The sequence below is a fragment of the Rhinatrema bivittatum genome, chromosome 6 (assembly GCF_901001135.1).
Source record: "Rhinatrema bivittatum chromosome 6, aRhiBiv1.1, whole genome shotgun sequence".
Lineage (NCBI taxonomy): Eukaryota > Metazoa > Chordata > Amphibia > Gymnophiona > Rhinatrematidae > Rhinatrema > Rhinatrema bivittatum.
Window position 1 is genome coordinate 189872866 of NC_042620.1, and position 27933 is coordinate 189900798.

Here is a 27933-nt window from a genome sequence, read left to right on the forward strand (position 1 = left end):
TACTGGTATTATTAATTACCAACATAGGAATGCATCTAATATACAGTAATGTAAATTAATTTGTTCTATAAATATAAAGTAATCCTTTAATTTTCCTGTCATATTCACATCATTGTTGCAACCTTGCGTTGATTTAATATCCAAACCATCTTGATAATTATTTTCTTTTTAGGTCCGTTTTCCTTCTGTTCCTTTGGGCTTTAAACTCTATTGGAACCAAACACCAATGTGGCTGCAACACCTTGAGTCTTTATTTTCAACAACTCTGGCTTTTGCCCCCATTTTTCCCTCTCCTTAGATTTAGTCCAGGTGTCCTTCAGACAGAACACAAATTGTGATTTTCTATGAGACCCGGTATGCATGTAATCTGAAACCGACCATTAAGATGTCGTCGTCATACAATGACTGGCACTCTCTCCCCTTGCAGTTTGAACACTGTTTCCATAGCATTCACTACCTTAGCTGTCTAAAAGAGTTGAAAATAGGCTTTGGACTTGATTTTGAATTTCCCCTATGTCAGCATTCAGACTTTCCATTTTTCAGTTTTTCTTGAATTTCACTTTATAAATTCTATGCATGTTTTGTCTTTCATGTCAATCAGATGAACTCAAAGGTTCATCAAATCTAGCATTTGATAGAGGCCACCCCAATAAATCTTAGAGTAGATTCATTGCTTATTGCTGATTCCCAGGGATGAGCAGTGGCTTTCCTATGTCTATCTGGCTAATAATGGTTTATGGACTAATGAAATTTGTCAAACCCCTATAATGGTGCTGTGCAAGATGCCTTGACCGCATTCTCAGCAACAAATTCCATAGCTTTATTGTACATTGAGTGAGAAATATTTTCTCTGATTTGTTTTCAGTTTGATATTTGTTCATTTCATGAAGTGTCAATTAGTCTTAGAACTCTTTGAAAGGGTAAATAATCATTCATTATTTGCCTATTCTTCCCTATTCTTGATTTTATAAATCTCTATCATAGTATTTCTGTTGTAGCTTCTTCTATATTCTGTAATCCATATTTGTTTGTCAAATTATTTGTTTTTATTTTCTTTGCATAATCTTGTTCAAACTCAAATAGTAAGGAGTAATACTTAGATGTCTTCACTTTAGAGAGAATTTCAGTTCTCACCAGTATATTGATTTTTTTTTTTTATTTTGACTGAGGGAAAAGAGAATCATAATTTCATAACTCTTTTAATGCATTTCATCCCTCAATTAGATTCAAAATAGCTTCTAGAATAAATCCATTTTTTATATTGCAGTCTCAATCAGCAATGAACATTTAGAAATATTTGACTGAGGCAGATAACTTTTGCAGCTCCAATATCTACCTTTCACATAAAAAAACCCCATTATACTGTATACAGTGAAGTTACACAAACTTTCTCTATATTTGTTATCTAAAAAGCATCAATAATCACTTCAAAGTACAGAGTCCTTCCTATAGACTATAACTCTAAATTCATCTCCCAGAAAATTATATTGTCAATTAATATACACAGGGAGATCTGTCTACAATAGGAACTGAGGGAAACCACTAAGTGGTATCTTCTTGTGGTAACATAGAACCTAGGGAAAGCAATATCAAGAATAATCTGTTGAGAAGAAAACTTAAAATGCATTTTCGAAAATAAGAAAATGCCATGAAACCCTTTAAGAATTTGCACTGCAAACTGCTAGCACATGCTATAGAAATCTGCAGTGACACATGAGGGTAACACATTTAGGGATCATATTCATGTCATCGTATTAAGAATATCTATTGCTGAATGCAGAAAATGTAAAGAAGGATGCTACATAGGTGAAAATACCAGAAGTTAAAACAAGAATAAAAACCTCCAGAGATTCAAGATAAAACACCACAGTGAAGAACAATGTGACACGCATGTAAGGGAACAATTCTCCAAGCTAGATTATTCCAGTGATAGCCCAACATGCTCTGAATACTAAAAGCAAACTTGAAAACCAACTGGAACATAAGACATTTGAAATTAAAATGATCAAACACTGAAAGAGATACATAGGGACATAACAATGCTATTAGCTTTCGTATTTATTACCTGCTGTAGTTATCCTTTAACTTCATTCCTGCTGCTGTTGAGCATCTTGCACTTTAACTGGCTTGCTGTCAGCCACTTGCTATGTGATCAGTCTGATCTTCTGCTTCTCCTACTTCAACGTTGCCTCAAGACCAGGATTGTGGAGGAATCTGGTAACTCCATCCCTTTCTGATGATATCATGATCTGAGGCCCATTAAAATGATGGGCCCCCCAGGTGGGCCCACCAACGAAGGGTCACAGCAAAGGGTTTCACTGGCACCTTTGGTGGCAGGTTTGGTGTTTTCCTTTATTGAATTTTTTGTTGAGGTAATGAGTGATTCCAATCCTTACAGACCAAGGGAGGTATAGTACTGATCATGCTTCTCAGCCAAGATTTGTGCCTACATTTAGATCACTTGTTTATCCTGAGCGAGAGTTATATGTTCATCAGTCTAATTTGGTTCATTATAATTTAGCTATGGGCTATGTGAATGTATTATCACTCAGAAAAAAAACAAAAATTTCTCTTATTTAAATGGAGTCATTTGATTTGTTTCTGATAGAAAAGTTGCTATTATCTACTGAGTTTCCATTATTACATGTGATTTGTCCTCCAAGTTATTTTTCCTTCAACAAGTAAGAGACTATAGACAAGGAGGTGGTGTGTTAATTTTTTTATAAGTCCACCTTGAAGTTATAGTCTGTCCATTTCAATTGGTAATGACTGTGAAAATATTGCATTTCAAGATAGATAGTTGGGTATTTGCCTTGCTCTATTGTCCCCCAGAAGTCCTTTGTAAAGATCTTCTGCCAGTATCAGGTTTCTTTGAATCTGTTGTTTCTATCTACCAAAGTTATGATAATTGGTGATTTTAATATATATCATGATTGTGAAGCACGAGGTGTTTTTTTTTTTAAGCGTATGATGACTACTGGTTTCTTTGCAGTTAAAACAGTATGGGGTAGATTTTAAAAGGGTGCGTGCGTTACCCAGAGTTCGCACATGTATGCCCGATTTTATAACTTGTGCGTGCAAGTTATAAAATTGGGGGTTGGCGCGTGCAAGGGGGTGCACAATTGTGCACCTTGTGCGCGCTGAGCCGTGCTGCCTTCCCCCGTTCCCTTCTCCCTAGACTGACCTTCCCACCCCTTCCCCTAACCTTTACCCCCCTAGCCCTACTCTAAACCCCCCACCCCGACCTTTGCCTTACCTTTTGTGCCTGCCGGCAGCCTGCCTACACATGATCCTTCGACACAGCGGCAATGTTTTAGCTGACAGGCAAATGGTCCAGGGAGCTTGCTTGACACAAAGATGAATACCTTTTCCTTTTACAACTGTAATCTCTTGTTGAAAGCTTCATGGCAGAGACTACAATATCCTCAACTTCCTGGATTAATGAGAGTTATGAGATTAGTGGGCACTAAACATATATGCTGTTAACTTGAAAGAGGGGAGGGTTCAGCTGACATAGACAACTCCTTCTGAATTAACAAAGTTGGATCGGATTCCAGATTGACAACTGGACAAGGTATGAGAATCACACTTGAATGGGCCATGCTGGAGCAATGAGGATCTGGCCTGCCCAATCCCTGAACACTTTGGGGCAGATTTTTAATCTTATGTGTGGGGGATACATTTGTGCGTGCTCTACCACACGCATGTTATAACATGCGCGCACTACCACACGCATGTTATAAAATCCAGGGTCGGCGCACTCAAGGGGGTGCACACTTGTGCACCTTGCGCGCGGCAAGCCCTAGGGGAGGCCCGATGGCTTTCCCCGTTCCCCCCTCCGAGGCCGATGGCTTTCCCCGTTCCCTCCGAGGCCGCTCCAATTTCGGATCGGCCTCGGAGGGAACTTTCCTTTTGCTCCCCCCACCTTCCCCTCCCTTCCCCTATCTAACCTACCCCCCAGCCTACCTAAATCCCCCCCTACCTTTGTTGTCTAAGTTACGCCTGCTGGCTGCCGGCGCACCGTCCCCCGGCACAGCTGCTGTACCGAAGGACTCGGGACTGCCCCCGGACCGCTGCCCTACCCCCGGCCCGCCCCTTTTTCGAAGCACCAGGACATACATGTGACCCGGGGCTTGCACGCACTGCCGAGCCTTTGCAAAATAGGCTTGGCGTGCACGGGGGAGGGGTTTAAAGGGTTACGCGCATAACCCTTTGAAAATCTATCCCTTTATGTACTGTTCTGGATAGAATTAAATGAAGTAGAAAAACATACAGTAAATATGTATCAATTTGAGCAGAAATGGGTCTGGACCTAAGCTTGCTTTGAAGAATGGAACAGAATCTTTCCACTTACTGTTGTCCTCTGATGAAAACAAATCGATCAGATGACATTGGAGACTGAAACACCTATCTACCATTATTTCATTTAGAAATGACTTCTGAGGATGAAACACTCGTATCTGCTGAGGAATTCCTTAATGTGTTGGAGATCCTGGGAATGGAGGTTGCTTGCAGGAAAGCTTTGTGGCTGCAATCCCACTCCCAAATTCTCAGGGATTCCTGGCAGACCTGTTTCCCCTTGCTCATTGTTGTGACCGTTGCTGCTTGATGTCTCCACCCCGCCCTCCTCACCTCTTTGGCGACTCCCTCTTGCTCAAGTGGAAGGTTGGCCGCTGCGGCATCTCTCTGCCATCTTCCTCTGGCGTCCCCAGAGTGGTTCGATGCTGCGATCAGCCATGATTCACAAGGGTCTAAGGGCGGGTGCGCGGTGCGGCCCCGACTCAAGTACAAGCAGTCGCGCGAACCCCCCTGAGGTGACGTCATCCTCACCGGATATTAAGGTCTCTGAAATTGCTAACGAGAGGAGTTAGCACGGAGTTGAATAGGAGTTGGTTACGGACCAGTTTCGCTCTCTCCAAGCTACTCTACCTCCTCGGACTTACCAGGGCTACCCGCTCCTCGGGGGCCTCGCTCTCTTTGTTTTCAGGTCACAGTCAGGAACCGGCACTCGCTCCTCGAGGGCCCATGTTCCCGGACTGGTTGCTGAATACTCTTTCTGCCTGGAAGTCATTGCTGCCTACTACACCAGTGAGTTATCTTCTCTCTCTCAGAGCTTTCCCTGGAACCATGTACTCGCTCCTCGAGGGCCTAACCTATTCCAACACCTGGACTACTTCTAGAGACTATTGTGTGAGTGTTACCATCAAGGCTCTGTTCCTGAACTCTGCATACCCTGCCTACTCACTATATTCAGTTTCTCTACAGCTCAGTTATCCAGGATCGCTGTTCCAGTACCTGAGGGACTACAGCCCTGCCGGGCACTTCCAGCTCACTACTGCCACCTCTGGTGGTTCAGTATACTGTTTAATAAAAGAACTAGTGTGTGTCTGTCTCCATACTCTGAGCCTGACCGGTGGTCCCTCTCGGGATCTTCCCCCGGGGGTGTGTCATCTGCCACCGGCCCAAGGATCTACCCACAGCTACCTCAAACACTAACACTCATTGACATTGAACATTATTACTTTGTTGCCTGTCTGGATCAGAATTCTTTTTCCCTGAATGAAATGTGAAAAGTTTCTCATAGAAACTACAGCAGAAAAGGAACAATGGTCCATCCAATCTGCCCAGCAAGCTTTCTATGGTAGTATCTGCCGTGCCGTGTAGATTACCCCCAGGTATCAGTCAGTGGTGCTTGATATGCTTTAGTTATGGACTTAGCCATAGAAACAGTCCTGTGTTTTTTCCTTAATGTCTGAGCATTAAGCTCCAGAAGATTAATTTGAAAAATATGTTCTGTTGGCAGCCAGTTTCTTTGGTTTCTGAAAATACCCAAGTATGCATTGAATCTCCTGGTGGGATACATTCATTGCTGGTGTCACCTGATGAGATAGAAGCCAAAGGTGCGCTCCCATTTCCAGGATATCTGGGTGTAGCCACCACTGAATAGACCCCTTTATTTCTACTGTGATCCTCACCAGAAATGTCAAGGGTGGAAGAATCTGATTCTACTGAGTTCAGAGGCCTCATTGGAGAATCCACATGTGAAGGCAGCTCTTGGGGACATACATACTGATGCCACCATGTGATCCAGGATGACTAACATGTCCCTGGCCATGATCTGATCCTTCTGGGCAAGGTTCCGAATGAGGGTCCACATGTGCTTTCTGATGGAAGGAAAAATGTGTCCTCTGAAGAGAGCATGCATTCCCCTTTGAACTTAATTCTTTGAGTAATGACAAGATTCAATTTAGTAAAGTTTACAATGAACTCCAGTAATTGAAGAAGTTGGATCATCTTCTGCAGGGAATCCAGCACTCCAGCTTAGCAAAGCCCCTTCACTAGCTAATCATCCACATCGGGGAAAACAGAAATCCCTGCTACCATTACTAGGCATTTGGTGAAAATCCTTGGGGTTACTGACAGCACAAATGGGATTTTCTTGTATTGACAGAGGAACACACTACACTTTCTTTTTTTGGATTCCACTCATATTTTTTATGCTATATCAAAGAGACAAATCTAGCAAGATATACTAGATGTGTATAATGTGCACATAATAATTTGGAATGATGCCATATCATTCAATTAGGACCCCAAAGTATCTTAAACATAAAGGAGGTCCATATTCAGTAACTGTCCAGATAAATTAATTGGCTGACTTTGGAGTTGTGTTCAATACAGCAGCTAACTTAATACGACTAACTTTAGGGCAGCTTTTGGCCTGTCTGGACTTACAGGGTCATTTATTGAGAGAGAGAGAGAGAGAGAGACTCTGTAGTAAGTTTACTATTTATACCACTATAAGATAGGGCACTTTTAATATGGTGTAGGTTTGAGGGGGTCAGTTTTATACACACAGAGGTACGAACAGCAAAGTTGACATCACTGAAGATTTTCCTTCATTTGGAGTGATGAAAAGTAAAAGAGAAGTTGATTTGTACAATGTATTCTCTATCTAGCTTGATGCACACTCTGCCTAGCTTCAGTCAAGCTAGGTAGAGAGTACATTGTACAAATCAACTTCTCTTAACTTTCATCGCTTCAAATGACAGAAAATCTTCAGTGATGTCAACTTTGCTGTTTGCACCTCTGACTGTGTATGTTAAACTGCCTCCCCCCCCAAAAAAAACAAACAAACCCTCACCCTGAGTTTAAAGTGCTCCCTCTTACAGTGGTATAAATAGTAAACGTACATATTGGTTTCTACAGAGGCTTTCCCTCTCGAATGGGCATGTACGATAAAAACCTTTTTGGTCAGTAATGCGCCTGGAGTGGATTAATCAGCATGTGATAATTTAAATCACCCGCACTATTTTTCTTATCGTACATTGCAGAAATTACCTATGTGATGCGGGAGCAGGAATATTATCCTAACCAGACCCTGTTTTTATTGCAGGTGCTATTTCCGCTATATTTATAGCATTTTGATGAATCTAGGCCTTAGTTGGCTAAGTTATTTGGCTAACTCTGAATATCAGAGTCAGCAGGATAACTTAGCCGGCTAACTCAAGTCCTCCGTTACACCCCCAGAAAGCCACTAAATTATCTGGCTAAATTCTAGCCAGCTAACTTATTAGTTGGCTGGAACTTAGCCGGATAAATGTTCAGATCTTCACTTAGCTGGATAAGTTTTGAATTATCTAGTTAAATACTTTTGCATGTGGAACTCAAAGGTGTCCTCAGGACCTGTTTAATTGTTCTAGGGTGACACTAAAGATCAAGTACCAGGAGGGAAAGGAAATACAACAGCAGCAGCAGATTGGGACTGAAAGGGAAATATAGACAGCATCAGCCAACTGGGCCAGATAAGAGGCAGCAGCTGCAGATTAAGGCAGAGGAAGACTTTCCTTGTATTGATTAAGCCTCAAAAACAATGAAATGAAGGAAAAAAAAGTGAAAAATTTCCTTTTCCTTTCATAAAATTGATACTTGACAAATAACTAATAAAAACCTGTGCTCCTGCCAGTTAGGGTCATCATTTGCTTCTTTCTCTTTAGTTACTTGAAACGTAAATACAGTAAAAGGTCCATTATGTAGTTTGTATGGGGTATACTCTATTGATCAATTACTCCAGATATCTGAGTGCCCTCTGCTTCCTGCTCCAGGCAGAAGGGAAGGGAATGATGCTGTTGCAGACAGAGCACGAAGTAGAGCACAGAAAAGCTATACTGCTCCCTAATCCAATCCCTCTCCTCCTGTCACCCCCACCAAATTCCTGGGCGAGATGTAGGTTACCTGAGCATTTAAGATAGTTGAGTGTCAGATAATGATACTTTTATCGTAGTTGGTTTGTCATTTCACTTATTCTCAGCAGACAGAAAATGGTACGGAAAGAACCATGATGACAGTGGAGAATGTAATTGGGATGCGATTACAAAAAAATATTTGCACTCCCTTCATAGAAACATAGAAATGACAGCAGAAAAGTCACTTTATCTGCCCAGTAAGCTTATGCTTATGCCAGTATCTGTTGCACTGCGCAGGTTATCCTTATGCTTATCAGTTTCTCAGACCATAAACGTCAGAGCCCTTGGATGCTGTTTGAATCCAGTTTCCCTTAACCCTTGCCATGGAAGCAGAGAGAAATGATGGAGCTGCATCAAAAGTATCAGGCTTAGTGATTAAGGGTAGAAAAAGCTGGATCAACAAGTTACCCCCATGTTTGTTCCACAAACCGTAAAAGTTAGGGCCCTCTTTGGTTGCTGTATTAATCCAATTCCCCTTTTCCCACTGCCGTTGAAACAGAGAACAATTATGGAGTTGCATTAACAGTGTAAAAAAAAAATAAATTCTGAGCCACTAGTCTTTTCCCTATTTATGTGGGATAGTATTGAAATTTGTCTCTTTGAATGCTTTTCTATAATATATGAGAATTGCATATCTTTTATTCTTTGTTTCATTGTATTCAATGTTATATCTAAATAAAAAAAAAATAGATGCTGTTTTTTTCTACAAAAACCTGAGAGAAATACTGTTACAGTGAGTTGGGCATCACTCCTTATTAGTGCCATTTTGCACAAGTACTGGCATAAGGTACTATGGTATATATGTATATGCCTCACAAATCTGCTTCACTTTTTTTAAGGAGTTAATAAACATGAAGATAAAGGTGAACCATTAGATGTAATATATTTGGATTTTCAGAAGACGTTTGACAAAGTTCCTCATGAGAGGCTTCTAGGAAAAGTAAAAAGTCATGGGATAGGTGTTGATGTCCTTTCGTGGATTACAAACTGGCTAAAAGACAGGAAACAGAGAGTAGGATTAAATGGACAATTTTCTCAGTGGTAGGGAGTAGGCAGTGCAGTGCCTCAGGGATCTGTATTGGGACCTGTACTTTTCAATATTTTTATAAATGATCTGGAAAGAAATACGACAAGTGAGGTAATCAAATTTGCAGTTGATACAAAATTGCTCAGAGTAGTTAAATCACAAGCAGATTGTGATAAATTGTAGGAAGACCTTATGAGACTGGAACATTGTGCATCCAAATGGAAGATGAAATTTAATGTGGATAAGTGCAAGGTGATACATATAGGGAAAAATAACCCATGCTATAGTTACACAATGTTAGTTTTCATATTAGGAGCTACCACCCAAGAAAGAGATCTAGGCGTCTTAGTGGATAACACATTGAAATAATCGGTTCAGTGTGCTGCAGCAGTCAAAAAAGCAAACCAAATGTTGGGAATTATTATAAAGCGAAGGCTGAATAAAACGGAAAATGTCATAATGCCTCTGTATCGCTCAATGGTGAGACCGCACCTTGAATACTGTGTACAATTCTGGTCGCCGCATCTCAAAAAAGATATAGTTGCGATGGAGAAGGTACAGAGAAGGGCGACCAAAATGGTAAAGGGAATGGAACAGCTCCCCTATAAGGAAAGACTAAAAAGGTTAGGACTTTTCAGCTTGGAGAAGAGACAGCTTGGGGGGGGGGATATGATAGAGGTGTTTAAAATCATGAGAGGTCTAGAATGGGTTAATGTGAATCAATTATCTACTCTTTTGGATAATAGACTAGGGGACATTCCATGAAGTTAGCATTTGGCACATTTAAAACTAATAGGAGAAAGTTCTTTTTCACTCAAAGCACAATTAAACTCTGGAATATGTTGCCAGAGGATGTAGTTAGTGCAATTAGTGTAGCTGTGTTTAATAAAGGATTGGATAAGCTCTTGGGGGAGAAGTACATTACCTGCTATTAATTAAGTTGACTTAGGGCCAGATTTTATAACATGCACGCGGGCGTAGATTTGTACGTGTAACCCGGCGCCCGATTTTATAACATACGTGCGCAGCCGCACGTATATTATAAAATCCGGGGTCGGCGCACACAAGGGGGTCCACACTTCTGCACCTTGCACACACCGAGCCCTAGGGGAGCCCCAATGGCTTTCCCTGTTCCCTCCGTAAGTTACGCGCGTAACTCTTTGAAAATCTGCCCCACAGAAAATGGCCACTGCTATTACTAACAACAGTAACATGGAATAGACTTATTTTTTGGGTACTTGCCAGGTTGGCCTAGATTTGTCACTGTTGGAAACAGTATGCTGGGTTTGATGAATAAGGATCCATCTGAAGAAAATAGGATAAAACATAAGCATTGTCAAGTTAAGTGTAAAACATTGATAAGACAGGCGAAGAGAGAATTTGAATTGAAGTTGGCCATAGAGGCAAACATTCATAATAAAAACGTTTTAAAATATATCCGAAGCAAGAAACCTGTGAGGGAGTCGGTTGGACCATTAGATGACAGCGGGGTTAAAGGGGCTCTTAGGGAAGATAAAGCCATTGCAGAAAGACTAAATGAATTCTTTGCTTCCGTGTTTACTAATGAGGATGTTGGGGAGATACTAGTTCCGGAGATGGTTTTCAGGGGTGATGAGTCAGACAAACTGAACAAAATCACTGTGAACCTGGAAGATGTAGTAGGCCAGATTGACAAACTAAAGAGTCACAAATCACCTGGACTGGATGGTATGCATCCTAGGTTACTGATGGAACTAAAAAATGAAATTTCTGATCTAATAATTAAAACATGTAGCCTATCATTAAAATCATCCATTGTACCTGAGGACTGGAGGGTGGCCAATGTAACCCCAATATTTAAAAAAGGCTCCAGGGGCGATCCGGGTAACTATAGACCAGTGAGCCTGACTTCATTGCCGGGAAAAATAGTGGAAACTATTCTCAAGAACAAAATTGTAGATCATTTAGAAAGACATGGTTTAATGTAACACAGCCAACATGAATTTACCCAAGGGAAGTCTTGCCTAACAAATCTGCTTCATTTTTTTGAAGGGGTTAATAAACATGGATAAAGGTGAACCGGTAGATGTACTGTATTTGGATTTTCAGAAGGTGTTTGACAAAGTCCCTCATGAGAGGCTTCTAAGAAAACTAAAAAGTCACGGGATAGAAGGCAATGTCCTTCCATGGATTACAAACTGGTTAAAAGACAGGAAACAGAGAGTAGGATAAATGGTAAATTTTCTCAGTGGAAAAAGGTAAACAGTGGAGTGCCTCAGGGATCTGTACTTGGACCGGTGCTTTTCAATATATATATAAATGATCTGGAAAGGAATGCGATGAGTGAGGTTATCAAATTTGCGGATGATATAAAATTATTCAGAGTAGTTAAATCCCAAGCGGATTGTGATACATTACAGGAGGACCTTGCAAGACTGGAAAATTGGGCATCCAAATGGCAGATGAAATTTAATGTGGACAAGTGTAAGGTGTTGCATATAGGGAAAAATAACCCTTGCTGTAGTTACATGATGTTAGGTTCCATATTAGGAGCTACCACCTAGGAAAAAGATCTAGGTATCATAGTGCATAATACCTTAAAATCGTCTGCTCAATGTGCTGCAGCAGTCAAAAAAGCAAACAGAATGTTAGGAATTATTAGGAAGGGAATGGTTAATAAAACGGAAAATGTCATAATGCCTCTTTATCGCTCCATGGTGAGACCACATTTATTTAACACTTTTTTTTTCACATCTGGAACATTTTTTTTGTTCTGGAACATTTTTTGTTCTGGAACATTTTTTTCACATCTGGAACATTTTTTTGTTCTGGAACATTTTTTTTGTTTCACATCTGGAACATTTTTTTTGTTCACATCTGGAACATTGTGTACAATTCTGGTCGCCGCATCTCAAAAAAGATACAGTTGCGATGGAGAAGATACAGAGAAGGGCAACCAAAATGATAAAGGGGATGGAACAACTCCCCTATGAGGAAAGGCTGAAGAGGTTGGGGCTGTTCAGCTTGGAGAAGAGACGGCTGAGAGGGGGATATGATAGAGTTCTTTAAGATCATGAGATGTCTTGAATGACTAGACGTGAATCGGTTATTTACACTTTTGAATAATAGAAGGACCTAGGGGGTATTACATGAACCTAGCAAGTAGCACATTTAAGACTAATCGGAGAAAATTCTTTTTCACTTAACATACAATAAAGCTCTGGAATTTGTTGCCAGAGGATGTTGTTAGTGCAGTTAGTGTAGCTGGGTTCAAAAAAGGTTTGGATAAGTTCTTGGAGGAGAAGTCCATTAATGGCTATTAATCAAATTTACTTAGGGAATAGCCACTGCTATTAATTGTATCAGTGGCATGGGATCTTCTTAGTGTTTGGGTAATTGCCAGGTTCTTGTGGCCTGGTTTGGTATCTGTTGGAAACAGGTTGCTGGGCTTGATGGACCCTTGGTCTGACCCAGCATGGCAATTTCTTATGTCAAAACTGAATTGCCCAGTGATATGTTTAAATGACATGACATCCTGAGAAAATTGGACTTATATTTTACTTCCTTACTTTTACAGCTATACCAGTTGTGGAACACTCAACCAAATGTGTTAATCCAATATAAAATGGATGCAAGTATCATGTCAACATTGTTATGTAAAAAATGAACAGCATGGTTCATGACTGTCTGGGATTGTGATACTATGAAAAGGAAATTTACTATTCATATCACTCCAGAAATAGTATTTTTTTCTAACTTTAATTATTCTTTGTGCAACAATTAAAATATTCTTCTGTTGTGACTCTGAGTAACTTAGAAGCAAAATTACTTATTTAAGTGAAAGGTGTGATTTGAATCTGAGAGCCGTAGGGCCTGATTTTCAAAAGCATATACGTGCTTGATACTAGGTTTTACATGTGTATATGCTCTTTACCCATGTAAGCTGTCTTTTGAAAATTGCTACATTATATGCCATTGAATTGTCCCGAGGTTTTATCTGCATTGTGTACTTAATGTGGGTAAAAGGTTTTTGAAAATTACTGCAAAAGTAAATTATATTTATACTGCATATGTAACTCCTTTGAAAATTGTGTAAGTCTGGTGCCTTTAACCATTAAACAGTTTATTATAGATGTGCAAATTTGAGTGGAATGTATTTATACTCCATATTTTATTGTGTATTAAAGGTAAATTACATTTAGAATCATTTTGTTGAATCATACATTTGACAGGAATGCAACTGTAACGGAGAAGAGTTATACCTTGCCTTTACTGTCTCTAATAATTAATGGCACAAAATCTGGCAACAAGTTCAGCAGCCAACATTACAAGTGATACGTTATTGGCATTATAGAACTATTTTGGTCTAGGATCATTAACACAAATTGATATTTTATAGTTTTTACTAAGTATATTACTAGCAGCAGATAAAGGGATCAATGATATTAAAGGACACAAGAAATCTAGACATAACATTACAGTAAAACAATTTTTTTTTTTTTTTTTTACAGAAAGGTAATTAACTGCCTACATACAACTCCTGAAGAATGTAGAAATTCCCAAAAGTCTTATCCTTTAAGAAGCGTTCTTGATGTAGCAGCTCAAGAAAAATAAATGTATTATTCTGTTAGGTTACTAAATATTTACATGAGAATTTAAGAAAAAAACTTACTCCAATATCTAGAGCCCTTTGCTTTAAAAGAAAGAAAGTGTTTCATACAGGCTTGAGTAGTCCATGAAACATCAGGAATGATCTGAAATTTTTGACCATAAAAGAATCTTTACTCTGAAAATATTTGTAAAAAAACATACCCCAGATCCTTATCTTGATTTAAAGAAAAAGAAACAAGCTAAGTGGCTCTAGGAGAAATGTTGTCAATAGAATCCTCTTAAAAAAAAAAAGAGAAAAAAAAAAAGTGGAAATCCCTGGACAAGCCAGGACATCTATTTCCCCTTCCTTATTAGTTACCACTTTCCTCTTAGAAAGATAGTATATCTTAGAAAGGACCAGGTCCTTTATCCTCTTCAATGGATAGGATCTCACATATATATTTACTAAATAATTCCCATGGTGAATTTGGAAATAGGAAAATATTTTAAAAAAAACCAAAGATTACAAGATCTCATTTCATTTTCCAAAAGTTCAAGCTGATTATGAACAATTAAATTGTCCTTAATGAAAGATGTACATGCAGCTTGTACTGAAGTTACCAGCATATTAAATGCCGTCACAGATCGTCAACAGCAGAAACCTTGTTTTTTTGGTCTTGCATTTTAGATCTCATTTCCATCAAAAAGATATGAATTTGAGAGAGAGAATGTGATTATTTTTTTTCAACCTTAGCTACCAATCTCCATATATCCAAAAGTGTGACCTTGGGAAGTTCATCAATTCCTTCAAAGGAATTGATGAACTTCAAAGGAAAAGGAAAAGGAGTTTCTAAGGGTCTAGTCCTTGAAACCTCAAATACTGAGGGAGATGACCTCTGGTAATTCTCCTTATATTTCTGTGATTCAGAAATATTACTGTAAAAAGATAAGTCATCCACAAGGGGTACAGCAGCAGGCTGCAGGGATGATTTATTCTGTCTAGAAATTCCCCGAAATTCACAGTCTCTATTAGCTAATTCTCCAGATCAAAAATCCTGGTTGCCGAAGGAGGAACAAGAGAAGATGTCCAGATTTTAGGTTTTTTCTTCCTCCCCATTTTTTAGCACCTAGGGGCGTGTCCCTTTGGCTGTTTGGCAGCAGCTGCGCGCCACTGGGCCTTTAAATTTATAGATGGAAGACCAGGTACAGAAGGATGACATCAAAAGGGCCTGACTTGGGGGGGGGGGGGGGGGGAGAAGGCTGTTCCATCTCTCTGTCCGTTGCCAATAACAGGTGGAGTCTCTTTGGCCGACAGTCCCATCTCCTTTCCTCGAGGGTCACTAGTCCACCCCCGCATCTAATTTTTATAGAAAAGAACGTATAGCAATTATAAATTATAAAATTACACTATGTAATTAATCTGAACACTATGTAATTAATTAATTTAATTGTTATTGACTAAATCATTCCAGCTACTCTTCTTCTTCTCCAAGTTCTAATTTCCCTTGTTTTTATTGTAACTTTCTTCTCCAACTATCAACACCAGTTTTCGTTCAATGTTATCACTCCCCTGTTTCCTGTAAACCGGCATGATATGATTTTATCATGAATGCCGGTATAGAAAAGCTTTAAATAAATAAATAAATATAAGCATTATAGCAAACTTCAGCATTTCTAACATACCATTCAAATTATTTTCATAAAGGAAAAGCACTTGCAATTTATACAAAGTGTTCTACTATACTATTTAGATAAAGATATTGGCAGTGCAAATAGAAATCTCAGCACACAGAAGAGGTATTTTGATCTCTTATTGTGAAATCAATAAATACAAGGAAAGAAAAACAATTTTCAAAAATAAGGCAGCTGGGACGATACATAAATTAGTTTAATTTGTACATAAAGTAGCAGATTAATGTTACTATGTTTTGATCTTCCAATTGTGATGGTAAAGCCAAAAAAAGGAGTAGATGCAGGCTTCCAGTATCATTAAGTATACTAAAGAAAAGAAGCACAGCATCCATGAGTGGGTGTAATTTGCTAGCATTGGAGGGTAATTACATATCCTTATAATTATTTTCTCCTATCTTTGCACATATATCAATATGGCTTTATTGTTGTCGTCCCTTTTCTTTGTACCCATATTTCTCTCAGGTTCCATCCTTCTCTTGCTATTGACTTATGAATCAAGCAATATTTCTGTTCTCCTGAAAAAAACCCAAACTTTAAGTGTTACAACTTCTAATTCTTGGCTAAGAAATGGGAATGCTGTATTGCAAGTTGATGACAAAGATCTTGTCAACCATCCTTCTCTCCCTTTCTCATGTCAAGAAGCAATATTAATTAGTAGAATTCTATTTTTACCTAACAATAAATCTTACTGTGTTTTTATAATGTATGTAATTCTTGTTACCTGCTAAAGTCTGTGGATTAATGGGCTACAAATTTGTAAATATATATATATATATATATCTCCATATAAAAACAAACTTAATTTCAACTTTGATAAAGTTTTCAAATTATTATCCTCATGGTTTGTATAGTGTATATCAAATGTTTGCATCACTTTAAAGAAATATAACACAGAAAAGAGCAGGATGGGACAAAGGGAGCAATTTTAGATCTAATTCTCAGTGGAGCACAGGATTTGGTGAGAGAGGTAAAGGTGGTGGGGCCGCTTGGCAGTAGTGATCATAATATGATCAAATTTGAATTAATGATTGGAAGGGGGACAGTAAGCAAATCCACGGCTCTAGTGCCAAACTGGGTCAGGCTGAGGCCCAAGGGCACACTAAAACCACTGCTCACAACAGAATGCAAGGCCTTTTGAGGCCGATTCACAACAGAAAATCACCTGGACCGGTTGGGATACACCCAGAGTTCAGAGCTATTAGTAAAAATTTGTAACCTATCAAAATCATTCATTGTACCTGAAAACTGGAGGGTGGCTAATGTAACCCTAATTCTTAAAAAGGGCTCCAGGGGCAATCCAGGAAACTACAGACCAGTTAGCCTGACTTTAGTGCCAGGAAAAATAGTGGAAAGTGTTCTATATATCAAAATGACAGAACATATAGAAAGGATGAACAAAGGAATAGATGCCAATAGTCTTATAAAATTCCTTTATTGAAGTGGAGACACAAAGGTAGCCCGACTCTGGCCGAGTTTCGCCGTATCAAGACGGCTGCCTCAGGGGCTTCAGTGTATTCTCTTCAGTTCACAAATTGAACAATTTGTGTATGGAGAATCATATATACCATTATATGACCAGCACAAATAATATATCTTGCAAAAGCATTCACGGATCGATCTCCACTTGTGCGGACAAACATGTTTGTCCGCACAAGTGGAGTCCGCTTTTATAGATCGCCTTCCTTTGTGTTTTTTAGAACATATAGAAAGACATGGTTTAATGGAACAAAGTCAGCATGGCTTTACCCAAGGCAAGTCTTGCCTCACTTTTTTGAAGGGGTTAATAAGCATGTAGATAAAGGTGAACTGGGATATGTAGTATATTTGGATTTTCAGAAGGCATTTGACAAAGTTCCTCATGAGAGGCTTCTAGGAAAAGTAAAAATTCATGGGATAGGTGGCGATGTCCTTTCGTGGATTACAAATTGGTTAAAAGACAGGAAACAGAGTAGGATTAAATGGACAATTTTCTCAGTGGAGGGGCGTGGGCAATTGAGTGCTTCAGGGATCTGAGGACCCGTGCTTTTCAATATATTTATAAATGATCTGGAAAGGAATGTGATATGTGAGGTAATCAAATTTGCAGATCATACAAAATTATTCAGAGTAGTTAAATCACAAGGGGATTGTGATAAATTGCAGGAAGACCTTGTGAGACTGGAAAATTGGGCATCCAATTGGCATATGAAATTTAATGTGGATAAGTGCAAGGTGATGCATATTGGGAAAAATAACCCATGTTATAGTTACACAATGTTAGGGTTAATATTAGGAGCTACTACCCAGAAAAGAGATCTAGGTGTCATAGGGGATAATACATTGAAATTGTCAGTTTAGTGTGCTGTGGCAGTCAAAAAAGCAAACAGAATGTTGGGAATTATTAGAAAGGGAATGGTGATTCAAACGGAAAATGTCCTAATCAAAAAAGATATAGTTACGATGGAGAAGGTTCCGAGAGTTCAACCAAAATGATAAGGGGAATGGAACAGCTTCCCTATGAGGAAAGACTAAAGAGGTTAGGACTGTTCAGCTTGGAGAAGAGACGGCCGAGGCGGATATGATAGAGGTGTTTAAAATCATGAGAGGTCTAGAATGGGTAAATGTGAATTGGTTATTTACTATTTTGGATAATAGAAGGACTAGGGAGCACTCCATGAAATTAGCATGTAGCATATTTAAAACTAATTGGAGAAATTTCTTTTTCACTCAACACACAATTAAACTCTGGGATTTGTTGCCATGGGATGTGGTTAGTGCAGTTAGTGTAACTGGGTTTAAAAAAGGTTTGGATAAGTTACTGGAGGAGAAGTCCATTACTTGCTATTAATTAAGTTGACTTAGAAAATAGCCACTGCTATTACTAGCATCAATAACTGGGATAGACTTAGTTTGTGGGTACTTGCCAGGTTCTTATGGCCTGGATTGGCCACTATTGGAAACAGGATGCTTGGCTTGATGGATCCTTGGTCTGACTCAGTATGGCATGTTCTTATGTTCTTAATCCTCTGGGTAATTCTTTCTTTAAAGTAATTACAGAAGGGATAGAAGGTATTTGTCTGTTTGTGGATGAACTGCAACAGAGGGGAGACACTGGAAGGAATAGAGAGAATGAAATGTGATTTATGAAAGCTTAAACTGGTTGAAGATATGGCAGCTGGGATTCAATGCAAAGAAATGCAGAGTCATGCATCTGGGGTGCATCTGGAGTGCGGTTATCCAAAAGGAATTTGAGAAGGGAGGTGAAAGATTGTTGTGCAAAGACCAAGAGAAAGACCTTGGGATGACAGTGTCTAGTGATCTGAAGATAGAGAAGCAATGTGACAAGGTAGTAGCTAATGCCAGAAGAATGCTGGACTGCATAGAGAGTGGAATAACCAGTAATAAAAAGGAGGTGGTATACCCTTTGTACAGGTCTTTGGTGAGGCTTCACCTAGAGCACTGTGTTTAGTTCTGGAGACTGTATCTCAAAAGGAATAAACACAGGATGGTAGCAGACCACGGAATGGCAACCAAAATGGTGTGGGATCACCATCAAATGACTTATGAGGAGAGGCTGAAGTACCTATATATGTATACCCTGGAAGATAGGAGGTGCAGGGGAGAGATGATACAGATACCTGAAAAGTTTTAATGATGCAAGAACTTCCAAAGGAATGAATCGAGCTAGCGGTCACGAAATCAAGCTTCAGGGTGAATAATTCTGAACAAAAGTCAGGAAATATTTCTTCATAGAGGGGATGGTGGATGTCTGGAATGCTCTTCTGGAGGAGGTGATGAAGACAAAAGCAGTGAAAGAATTCAAAGAGACATGGGATAAACAATGTGGGTCCCTAAAGGTGAGAGGAAAGAAATGAAGAAAATAATACATGGGGGTAGTCCCCTCAGCTCAATAGTTCTACCCTTAGCAGAAGCACTCTCTGCTTTGACAGCAAGGGGAAAAAATGGGGAATTGGATTCAGATGTCAACCAACACAGGCCCCGACTTTTACAGTCTTGGAGGAGTGATAAGCGGACATAAGGGAAAAAGCACCAGGCTGCTCTAAAAGTAAAGCAAGTCAGTTTTGCCAGAATTTTCTGGAAGGCTCCTCACCCAGTAACAATGTTACTAGCAGTAATTTTTTATGGGTTTGACAGTTGCATGGTTTTTGATTGTAAATATTAATACCCTTATCATAAGGATTGGGGGTAACTGCATTGATTACCCTTAAGAGAAAACTGGGGATGGCCTACACAGCACGGTAGATATTATCTTAAGCTTACTGGGCTGACTGGATTGAACATTTGGTCCTTTTCTACCATGATTACTATGTTACTGTGATAGGTTTTGTAATGCTGCTGTCCTCTTTCTATCCTCAACAGGAAGAGTAGAGTAAAGGAACAATTTGCCAACATTGCATACCCATCAAATCTGGTATCTGTGGCAATTTGACCAGGGCTGTCAATTCCACGCCACAAGCTTTATTTTATGGCCTTTACTACGGCTTTGGAATCACAGGAGACTGGGGTCCCTGCTTAAGATCATCAATTTGATCTCCCAGAGTTCTCTTCTCTGATGGATGCTTATCAATATCTCATTACCTCCGTTGGATTTCTGCACTTCAAATACATGACTGCACTTTTTCCCTAACATTTGACCATTACTTTAACTTTTTTAAATCACTCATCAGTTTGAACTAGATTTATCATTTTGCTATAAAATTAGTGAAAAATAGCACCCACAATTAAAAAAAAAAAAAAAAAAAAAAAAAAAAAAAAAGGATATGGTTAGGGTAATTTTCCTGATACCGCATAGCTATTTTACTGCAATGTGCGTTAAATGTATCACACCTTGCGATATTCACATTGCACACAGAGAAGTGCCCAGACAAGTTTTTATCATATTTTGGGCTGCTGCTGGTGAGAGAGAGACTCTTTATAAAGCTTTCACATAAGTAAACTATTTATACCATTGTAAGAGGGGCAACTGGTAGCTCAGGGTGAGATTTTGGTGGTGTGCTAAGTTTTGGAGGGCATTTTTACATGCACATAGGTATGAACAGCACAGTAGACATCCAGTGAAGATTTGGTGAGATGAAAGATACATAAAGATGAGAATTGTATATTATACTCTCAACATAGCTTGATTGCAGCTAGGTAAAGAGTGCATCAAGCTAGGTATAAATCTAATCTTTTTATTCCTTTCATCACTCCAAATCTCACAAAATCTTTACTGTTGGTAACTGTGCATGTAAAATTGCCACCCAAGTCCCTAACCCACCACCAAAACCTCACCCTGAGTTCAGAAATGGCCCCTATTACTGAGGTATAAAAAGTTGACTAATATGTGTGCCTGCCCAGAGGCTCTCTCTCTCACTCCCCTCTCCTCTCCCTCCCCGTTAAGCTATATCGCACATCATAACGCCAGGAGAAAAAGGTGTAAACATCTGTTTAGCTTGAGTAAGGAACTCTGTCTTCATCAAACACAACTGGGGATGTTACGTTTTAGAGCATAAGTATGGTGACTGTCAAATGTTAAGAGTATTTTGGTCCGTTTCTTTCCGAAAGATGGAGGTGGTAAAACTATCATTATCATAGGAAATGAGAATATCTAAAAAAGAAATTTGAATATGGTGTGTATTGAAATTAAATTGTAAATGGCGATTATAGTTGTTAAGCCAATCAAGAAACAGAAAAAACTGAATTTCTGTCCCAGACAGATCTAAAAAACATCATCTATATACCGTAACCACAAATAGATAAATGAAGACCAGGATGATGAATAGACAAATCTTTCCTCAAAATCGGTAACGTATAAGCAAGCTAAACTAGTGGCCATGGTTGCATCCATGGCTGTCCCCTTAATCTGCTGAAAAAAGGTAGAATCAAATAGGAAAAAATTCTTTATTAGAGCCAACTGGGTGAGAGAAACTAAAAAATCTTTATGGACACGAATGGTGTTAGTGCGGCAGGCAAAAATTTCTTCAACAAGAAACAATACATCCTCTTGAAGGATGTTGGAATATAAAGAAACGATATTGAGTGCAACCAGAATGAATGGAGATGATGGAATAGATCAATCACGGAGAATTGTGATAAGATGTGCAGAATAACGAGCAAATGAACAACTTAGAAGGACAAATGGACAGAGGAAATGGTCGAGTGACAGGAAAGTCAACGAGTAAAAATTGTGCCTCCCGATTGGTGATTTGTTTAAGGTCCAAAGTGCGCTGTACCAATTTTTTTAATAGTGTCTTGTAAGTCCGGAGTAGGATCGGACGAGAAAGGACAGTAAAACTCAGAATCCTGTATTTGGCATGTTATCTCCTCAATATAACTAGATCTATCAAGGTTAACGATACCGCCCCCTTTGTCAGCAGGTTTGATGATAATATGGTCATTTGCTGCAGATTTGATGGCCAACGTTTCTTAATTGGTAGTGTTATAATTTATAGAAAGGGGGGAAGCCCCAATTTATTGATCTCCAATCGTATAAGTTTCTCAAATGTCAAAAGCACTTGGTCAAAGGGACCTGGAGGCAGCCACCTAGATTTTTTATATGTGATAGAACCATCTTGTTTTGAGGGGGAACCTGAAAAAAACCATTTTAATTTTAACATATGAAAAGTTTTAGGACAAGTTATAAATTTGAATAAAAGATTTTATTAAAAACAAATATTTTTCAAAATAAAAAAAAGAGAGGTTTTGTGACCCTTGATTGCACCAACTGTCAATGAATTCAGTTTGTTACGTTTTCAGCCAGTGCTGAGTTCTTCTCTCTCTTAATATACATTTTTTGAGGTAGTTATTGAAAAAATATAGAATAAAAATATTAATAAATAAAAACACAAATTTTTTTATATTTTACATAATTACAAGCTAGTTATTGTTTTAGGGATCTATAGCAGCCTGATGTGTTCTATTTTTCTAATAGAAAGTATATTGGTATTTTTGGGCCTTGTGTAATATTTACAGTGTTGTCTTTTCATAAGTAGAGTTGTTATTGTTTGAGCCTGGCAGTAGGGTGTTAAAGAAGAGCAGGGTTCCTTTAGATTCAGAGTATATTTTTTGCAGAATTTTGTATTATACAATGTTCCTGGTAGTGGAGGGGAGTTTGTGTTGCTGTAACTGAGGTGACACCAGAATTTGACTAATACTTTTCTGTGATAAATAGAAGGGGGGAATGTCCTTGTTCAGCTTTAACACCCTTTGGGGAAGGTTCTGTGAACTCAGGCTATTGTGGACGTTGAGGAGCAGGTTTTATATTGGGATCCTGTCCTATCTTGTATAGACCCAAGACTTCACTCCATATAGAATAATTGTTATTGATTGATACTCTTGAATAATTTTAGTGGTAGTTTTACTAGATGGTTGCAACTTGCCAGAGCTTCTATGTTACTGGTTTTTCAATCTAGAGATACCGCTCACATGCATGCTCAGCACCTTGCGACAACAGTGCAAAATGTTTGTAGTGGTACCTCTTTATGAGGCTGACTTAATAAGCTGCGCAAAACTTGCTGCGGGTTTTTGCATGGGTAATTACGCGTGTTTTTCTACGCTAACTTTATGTGCATATATAATGCGTTTAGCAAGGAAAAAACATGCTCACATACCCGCGCACTAACCCGCGGCAGAGTATATACAATTCCATGCAAATAGCATGTAAAGGAGATAATTATCTATTAAAAGGCTAGCAGGGAGATTGCTTAGTGTGGGGCTTTTTTAAACTAGTTTTAGCACCTGGGTTAGGGCAGGATTTAGTAGAAGCACCTATATATAGGCCCGTTTACTCCATTGTGGGCATTAGCTTTGTTGAGCTACTTTCAACTCCCTCCATTTCCTCAATAGTTTTCTGATGCCAGATTTTGGGTCCGTGTAGCTTTTTCCCCACTGGATGCCCGGGGCTTGCTGATTGTGATTGATCCTACTGCTTTGGCGGCTTTCGGTCCCAGTCCAGGTCCCAGTGATGTTGTGGCTCTGGCCCGGCCCTTAGAGATTACCAGTTCGCCCATCCTGGCTCCTGTTCTCTCCCAGCAGGGCTCATCTGTGCTAAGTGGCCCAAATGCCCGGCTAGGAAAAGGCTTCATGGACACACAACCACATTCATGCCAGTAATGGAGAAAAAAGGGCCAGTAGGAGATGAAACAATTTATTTTTTAGTAACATGGGGCCAATGTAATCAGCAATAAGTTAGAGGTACCCCTTGCGAGTCTAGAACATTTTTTCAATTGCACCTAATTTAGTATCATTTTTTCCCACTGCTTTCTGCATTTGGCTTTTATGCGGGTGTTGTCTTGTGTATTTTGTCTTGTGCACGTTTTATTATCTAACAAGCCGTAAAGCCCGTTAAAACGGGCTACATCCCTCTGTCTCTCACCTCCCCCTCATTCTCTCTCCCCTCACTCTTCACCACCCCCCTCCCCCACCCACTCCTCTCCACCCTCCCTCTCCTCTCACTCAGTCCCCCCTCTCCCTCACTCCCTCCCACTCAGTCCCCCCCTCTCCCTCCCACTCACTCAGTCCCCCTCTCCCTCCCTCCCTCCCACTCACTCAGTCCCCCTCTCCCTCCCACTCACTCAGTCCCCCTCTCCCTCCCTCCCTCCCTTCACCCACCTCCATTTCCTCCCGGCGCCGTAAGCGCGACTTCCCGCAACCCTCACCCGGCTCCATTAACTCCTCCCGCTCCTGCCGGCAGATCTCGGGGGGGGGCGCGGGAGTGACACCCCCCCCCCGAGATCTGCCGGCAGATCTCGGTGGGGGGGGCGCGGGAGTGACACCCCCCCCCCCCGAGATCTGCCGGCAGATCTCGGTGGGGGGGGGCGCGGGAGTGACACCCCCCCCCGAGATCTGCCGGCAGATCTGGGGAGGAGAAGCAGCGGCACCGCGCGCGCTGCTTCTCCTCCCGCTCCTGCGGCCCCACCGCCATTTTTTTTTTCTGATCGACATCCTTGCCCGCACATGCGCAGTAGAGCTGCGCTCTACTGCGCATTTGCGGGCCGTCGGTCACAGGCCATTTATAAGGTAGATTTCCATGCTGTTCCATTATTACATCCTGCAGACATGCCTGCTTTTGCTGTAGTGTTAGAAGAAATAGGCACAGAAAATATGCATCCATTTCAGAGTGGCCCCTTTGAGTGGTAGTTAGAGAGCCATTAGACCCCCACCAAGATTAAAAAAAAAATACCCTTTTTTTTTTTTTTGGGGAGGGGGGGGGAACGGGAACGACAGTGTTTGGGAAGGAAATATGTGCACCAAACCTCTCTCCATGTCTCCCTTTTAGTGATGTGAGCCTGTCTCACACACGTCCTTCCTCCTTCCCCACCAGTTTCTCACTCTCTCTTTTCTCTCTGCTTCACAGTCCATTCCAACTAGTCCCCCTCTCTCTTTTCCAGTCCATCCCCCCAAGTCTCTCTCTCTCTATCTCCCTCCAACAGTCCAGCCCTGCCAATCACTCTCTCTACCAGCTCATTTTTGTCAGTCGGTATCTCTTCATCCTTCCACCAGACCATCCCTCCCAGGTCTAGATAGATCCAGCTGTGGGATTTACTGAATGAGTACATCCTTAAACATTTTTATCTGTGCTTTTCAATTACATGTATTCAGTTTATATCAGTAAGCATTGTTCAATATGTTTTATAGATTATGAATGAGTCTGATGTACATATAATTATTTCTTTGTTATTACATTAGTGACTTAGATATATATATAAATGGCACATAACTGCAGGTAAAAATTTAAGAGAAACATGGATCCACATTCATTTTTGAGGTTGCAAAGGGGGGTCCACATTCAAAAGGTTTGGGAACTCCTGAAGGTAGTGTCTAATTATGTTCTAGTTACTGGCTCAGAAATAATACTATGTTACCTTCTATTAGAGATTTCAAGAGTTGATCATCCACAGCAGTTATGCATATGCTTAGTTATGAACAATGAAGGATGGCGCAACAATATACACTCAGTTTCTTTATTTTTGTTACTTTATCTCTTAGCTTTTATATAATATGAAAATATTTTTATTTTTATTTAATTTGTATTGCTAGTACAGATAATTGCCAGAAAAACGCTCTGAAAATGTAAAAGAATACTGACCTTCCAACCACCAACATTTTTAAAAAATTCATTTATTGCTATTCTGCATGTTGACATATCTGGTTATGACCTTTTTAAATTTGTCAGACCTCTGAGACATGTCTCTTCAATTATGGTTTTATTTTATTAATTTTGAAAGACTTCAACTTTCATTTGTAAGCATTTTTCATATGTGAGTTTGCAACTGGCCCGTGTCATTTCTCCATGCACAGTAGGAAGTGTTTATATTTGGAGTTTCTAATTTTTTTTATTTCACCATATTAAAGTATAGCAAACAACATGATACCATTAGATCAAATAATTTACAGGCACATACATCAACACAGAAATAAAAAAGCCCAATTGAAAAAGCAGGCTGTAAGTCTTTTTAATTAAATTGCATTGTGTCATGTACTTTCCCCCAAGGCTCTGTTGACCCTCGACCCTGTATTTTATCTTCCAGGCACACCACTGTTAGTGAGAAGGAGCAGTGACCCGGCACTTGGGCCACCTGCTGACTTCCAGCCAGGTGCTTCACACCCCAATGACCAGAGTCTGAAACCTGTTGTGGCAGTAAGTAACCTGTGGTTCACTTTTAGCGAATGAACAGATTGTTTTGCTTGCTTACTTGTGTGAAGAGTTTTAAACAGAATTGTAGTTTTACATAATAAGGACTTCATACTGTTCAAACGTTTGCACTACTGTGGGGTTTTTTTTTCTTCTATTTTATATATATATATATATATATATATATATATATAAGTAACATGTCCAAGAAAGGGTTTTGCAAGTATTCATTCTTTCTGCAAGTTTTGCAGAAGCCCTACATAGAACATTCTAAAAATATATTATTTTAAAATGCTTTTGAAAAGAGCAAAATATCTTGATGAGATGTAAGAGCATATGGTGTATATAATAAATCTCAAGCAATTAAGTTGTAGATTTGAATGTCTGAAACAGTGCCTTTAAATGGGTATTTCTTAATTCATGCCACTTCTTGATAGAGAAAAAAAAATATCTTAAAGCTTTCATCTACTCTTAAGGTGGCTTTCCATTGCCTTCTAAAGAAAAGGTAAGGGGCTGGAAGGATCACAGACTCTAAATTTCAAAGTTTTTAAATAACTAAACCAGTGTCTGTTCCCTTCAGCTATTTATTTATAAAGAGATATAAGTGACAGTAATTGGAAGACATGATTCCATTTCATTCTAGGTGGGTTGTTTCCCCTTGAAATTTGCATAAAATATGCATGTAAATACATGCCTGCATTGTTTTCAACTAAACAGGCTATTTAAAGATTGACCCCTAAAATATAAAGGCTGGACTAATTTGGGGTAGAGCTGCAGAACCATGACTCTTGAGATCTGCAAACAGATCTGATTTTCCAGGTAACCAAGATACACAAATTAATTTGGTGCTCAGAACAAATGTGGACAGACCTGCCTGATTAATATTTATTGTGGATATTTTGAAAACCAGACCAGATTGTGGCCCTTAAGGTTCAAGTTTGTATACCCCTGATTTAAAGGAAGACTGGAAGCTCAGCTAAGTCATGTGAAATGATCGTGTACCATGGTGGCCTGCCTGCGCAATTTCATCTATAAATAGAAAATATTAGATATGGCAAGCAAAAAAAAGAGAACTGTTCTTCCAAGGTAAAATAATTTTTGTCTTCCCCAATTTTTCTGCTGTGGTGCAGAAAAAGTGCCAAAATTGTTAAGAAGTGAAGTGCTTGCTATGAGAGAGGATGGATTGAAATCTGCATCGCCGTACCCTGCCAAATTTAAACTTAGGGGTAATTGGACAAATTCACATTTTTTCAAACTCTGGAGGAAGTGATGCTTTTTTAAAAATCTGCTGTTTGCTTCATGGACAGTGTGAAACCGGCTGCACCTGACCATCAGCCTGCAGACATTATGATCAGGCAGGGCATGCTTTGTTTGGTCATGACTCTGTGGATTAATGTAACCCTGGTTTTCTTTATTTTGTTGTTTTCTTTTATGTTGCAATGAATTTCGTGGATAGGCTTTTTTTTTTTTTTTTAACATGGTGCAGTCTGAGACATTTTCTTTTGAAAACCTGATGATTGCCGCTGCTACTAAGTCCCAGAGTTTGTTCTCTGGGCCGCCTGAGCTGTAGATATCATCCTATACACATGTGTATTTTCTCAGTACAGTTTTGTTGTTTGATATTTACATTTCGGCTTCAAAGATTTGTACTCTGGGGCCACTTTTGTTTTATTATTGAAGACATTTTTTTTCTGTACTTGTTGACAATTTTGATATTTTCTCTACACAGACACTCTTGCTGTGACTTGTATTTTGAGATTTGGAAGGAGTAGCACATGTTCCGAGCC

General features: G+C 39.5%; 1 protein-coding gene across 1 annotated transcript in view; it reads left to right on the forward strand.

Annotated features, from left to right (window-relative positions):
• Nucleotides 1-27933, forward strand: part of PARD3B (par-3 family cell polarity regulator beta) — a 2091605-nt gene that overhangs the window by 737686 nt on the left and 1325986 nt on the right. The window contains 1 exon segment of the mRNA XM_029606318.1: nt 26043-26152. Coding sequence (XP_029462178.1) covers nt 26043-26152 — 110 coding nt within the window.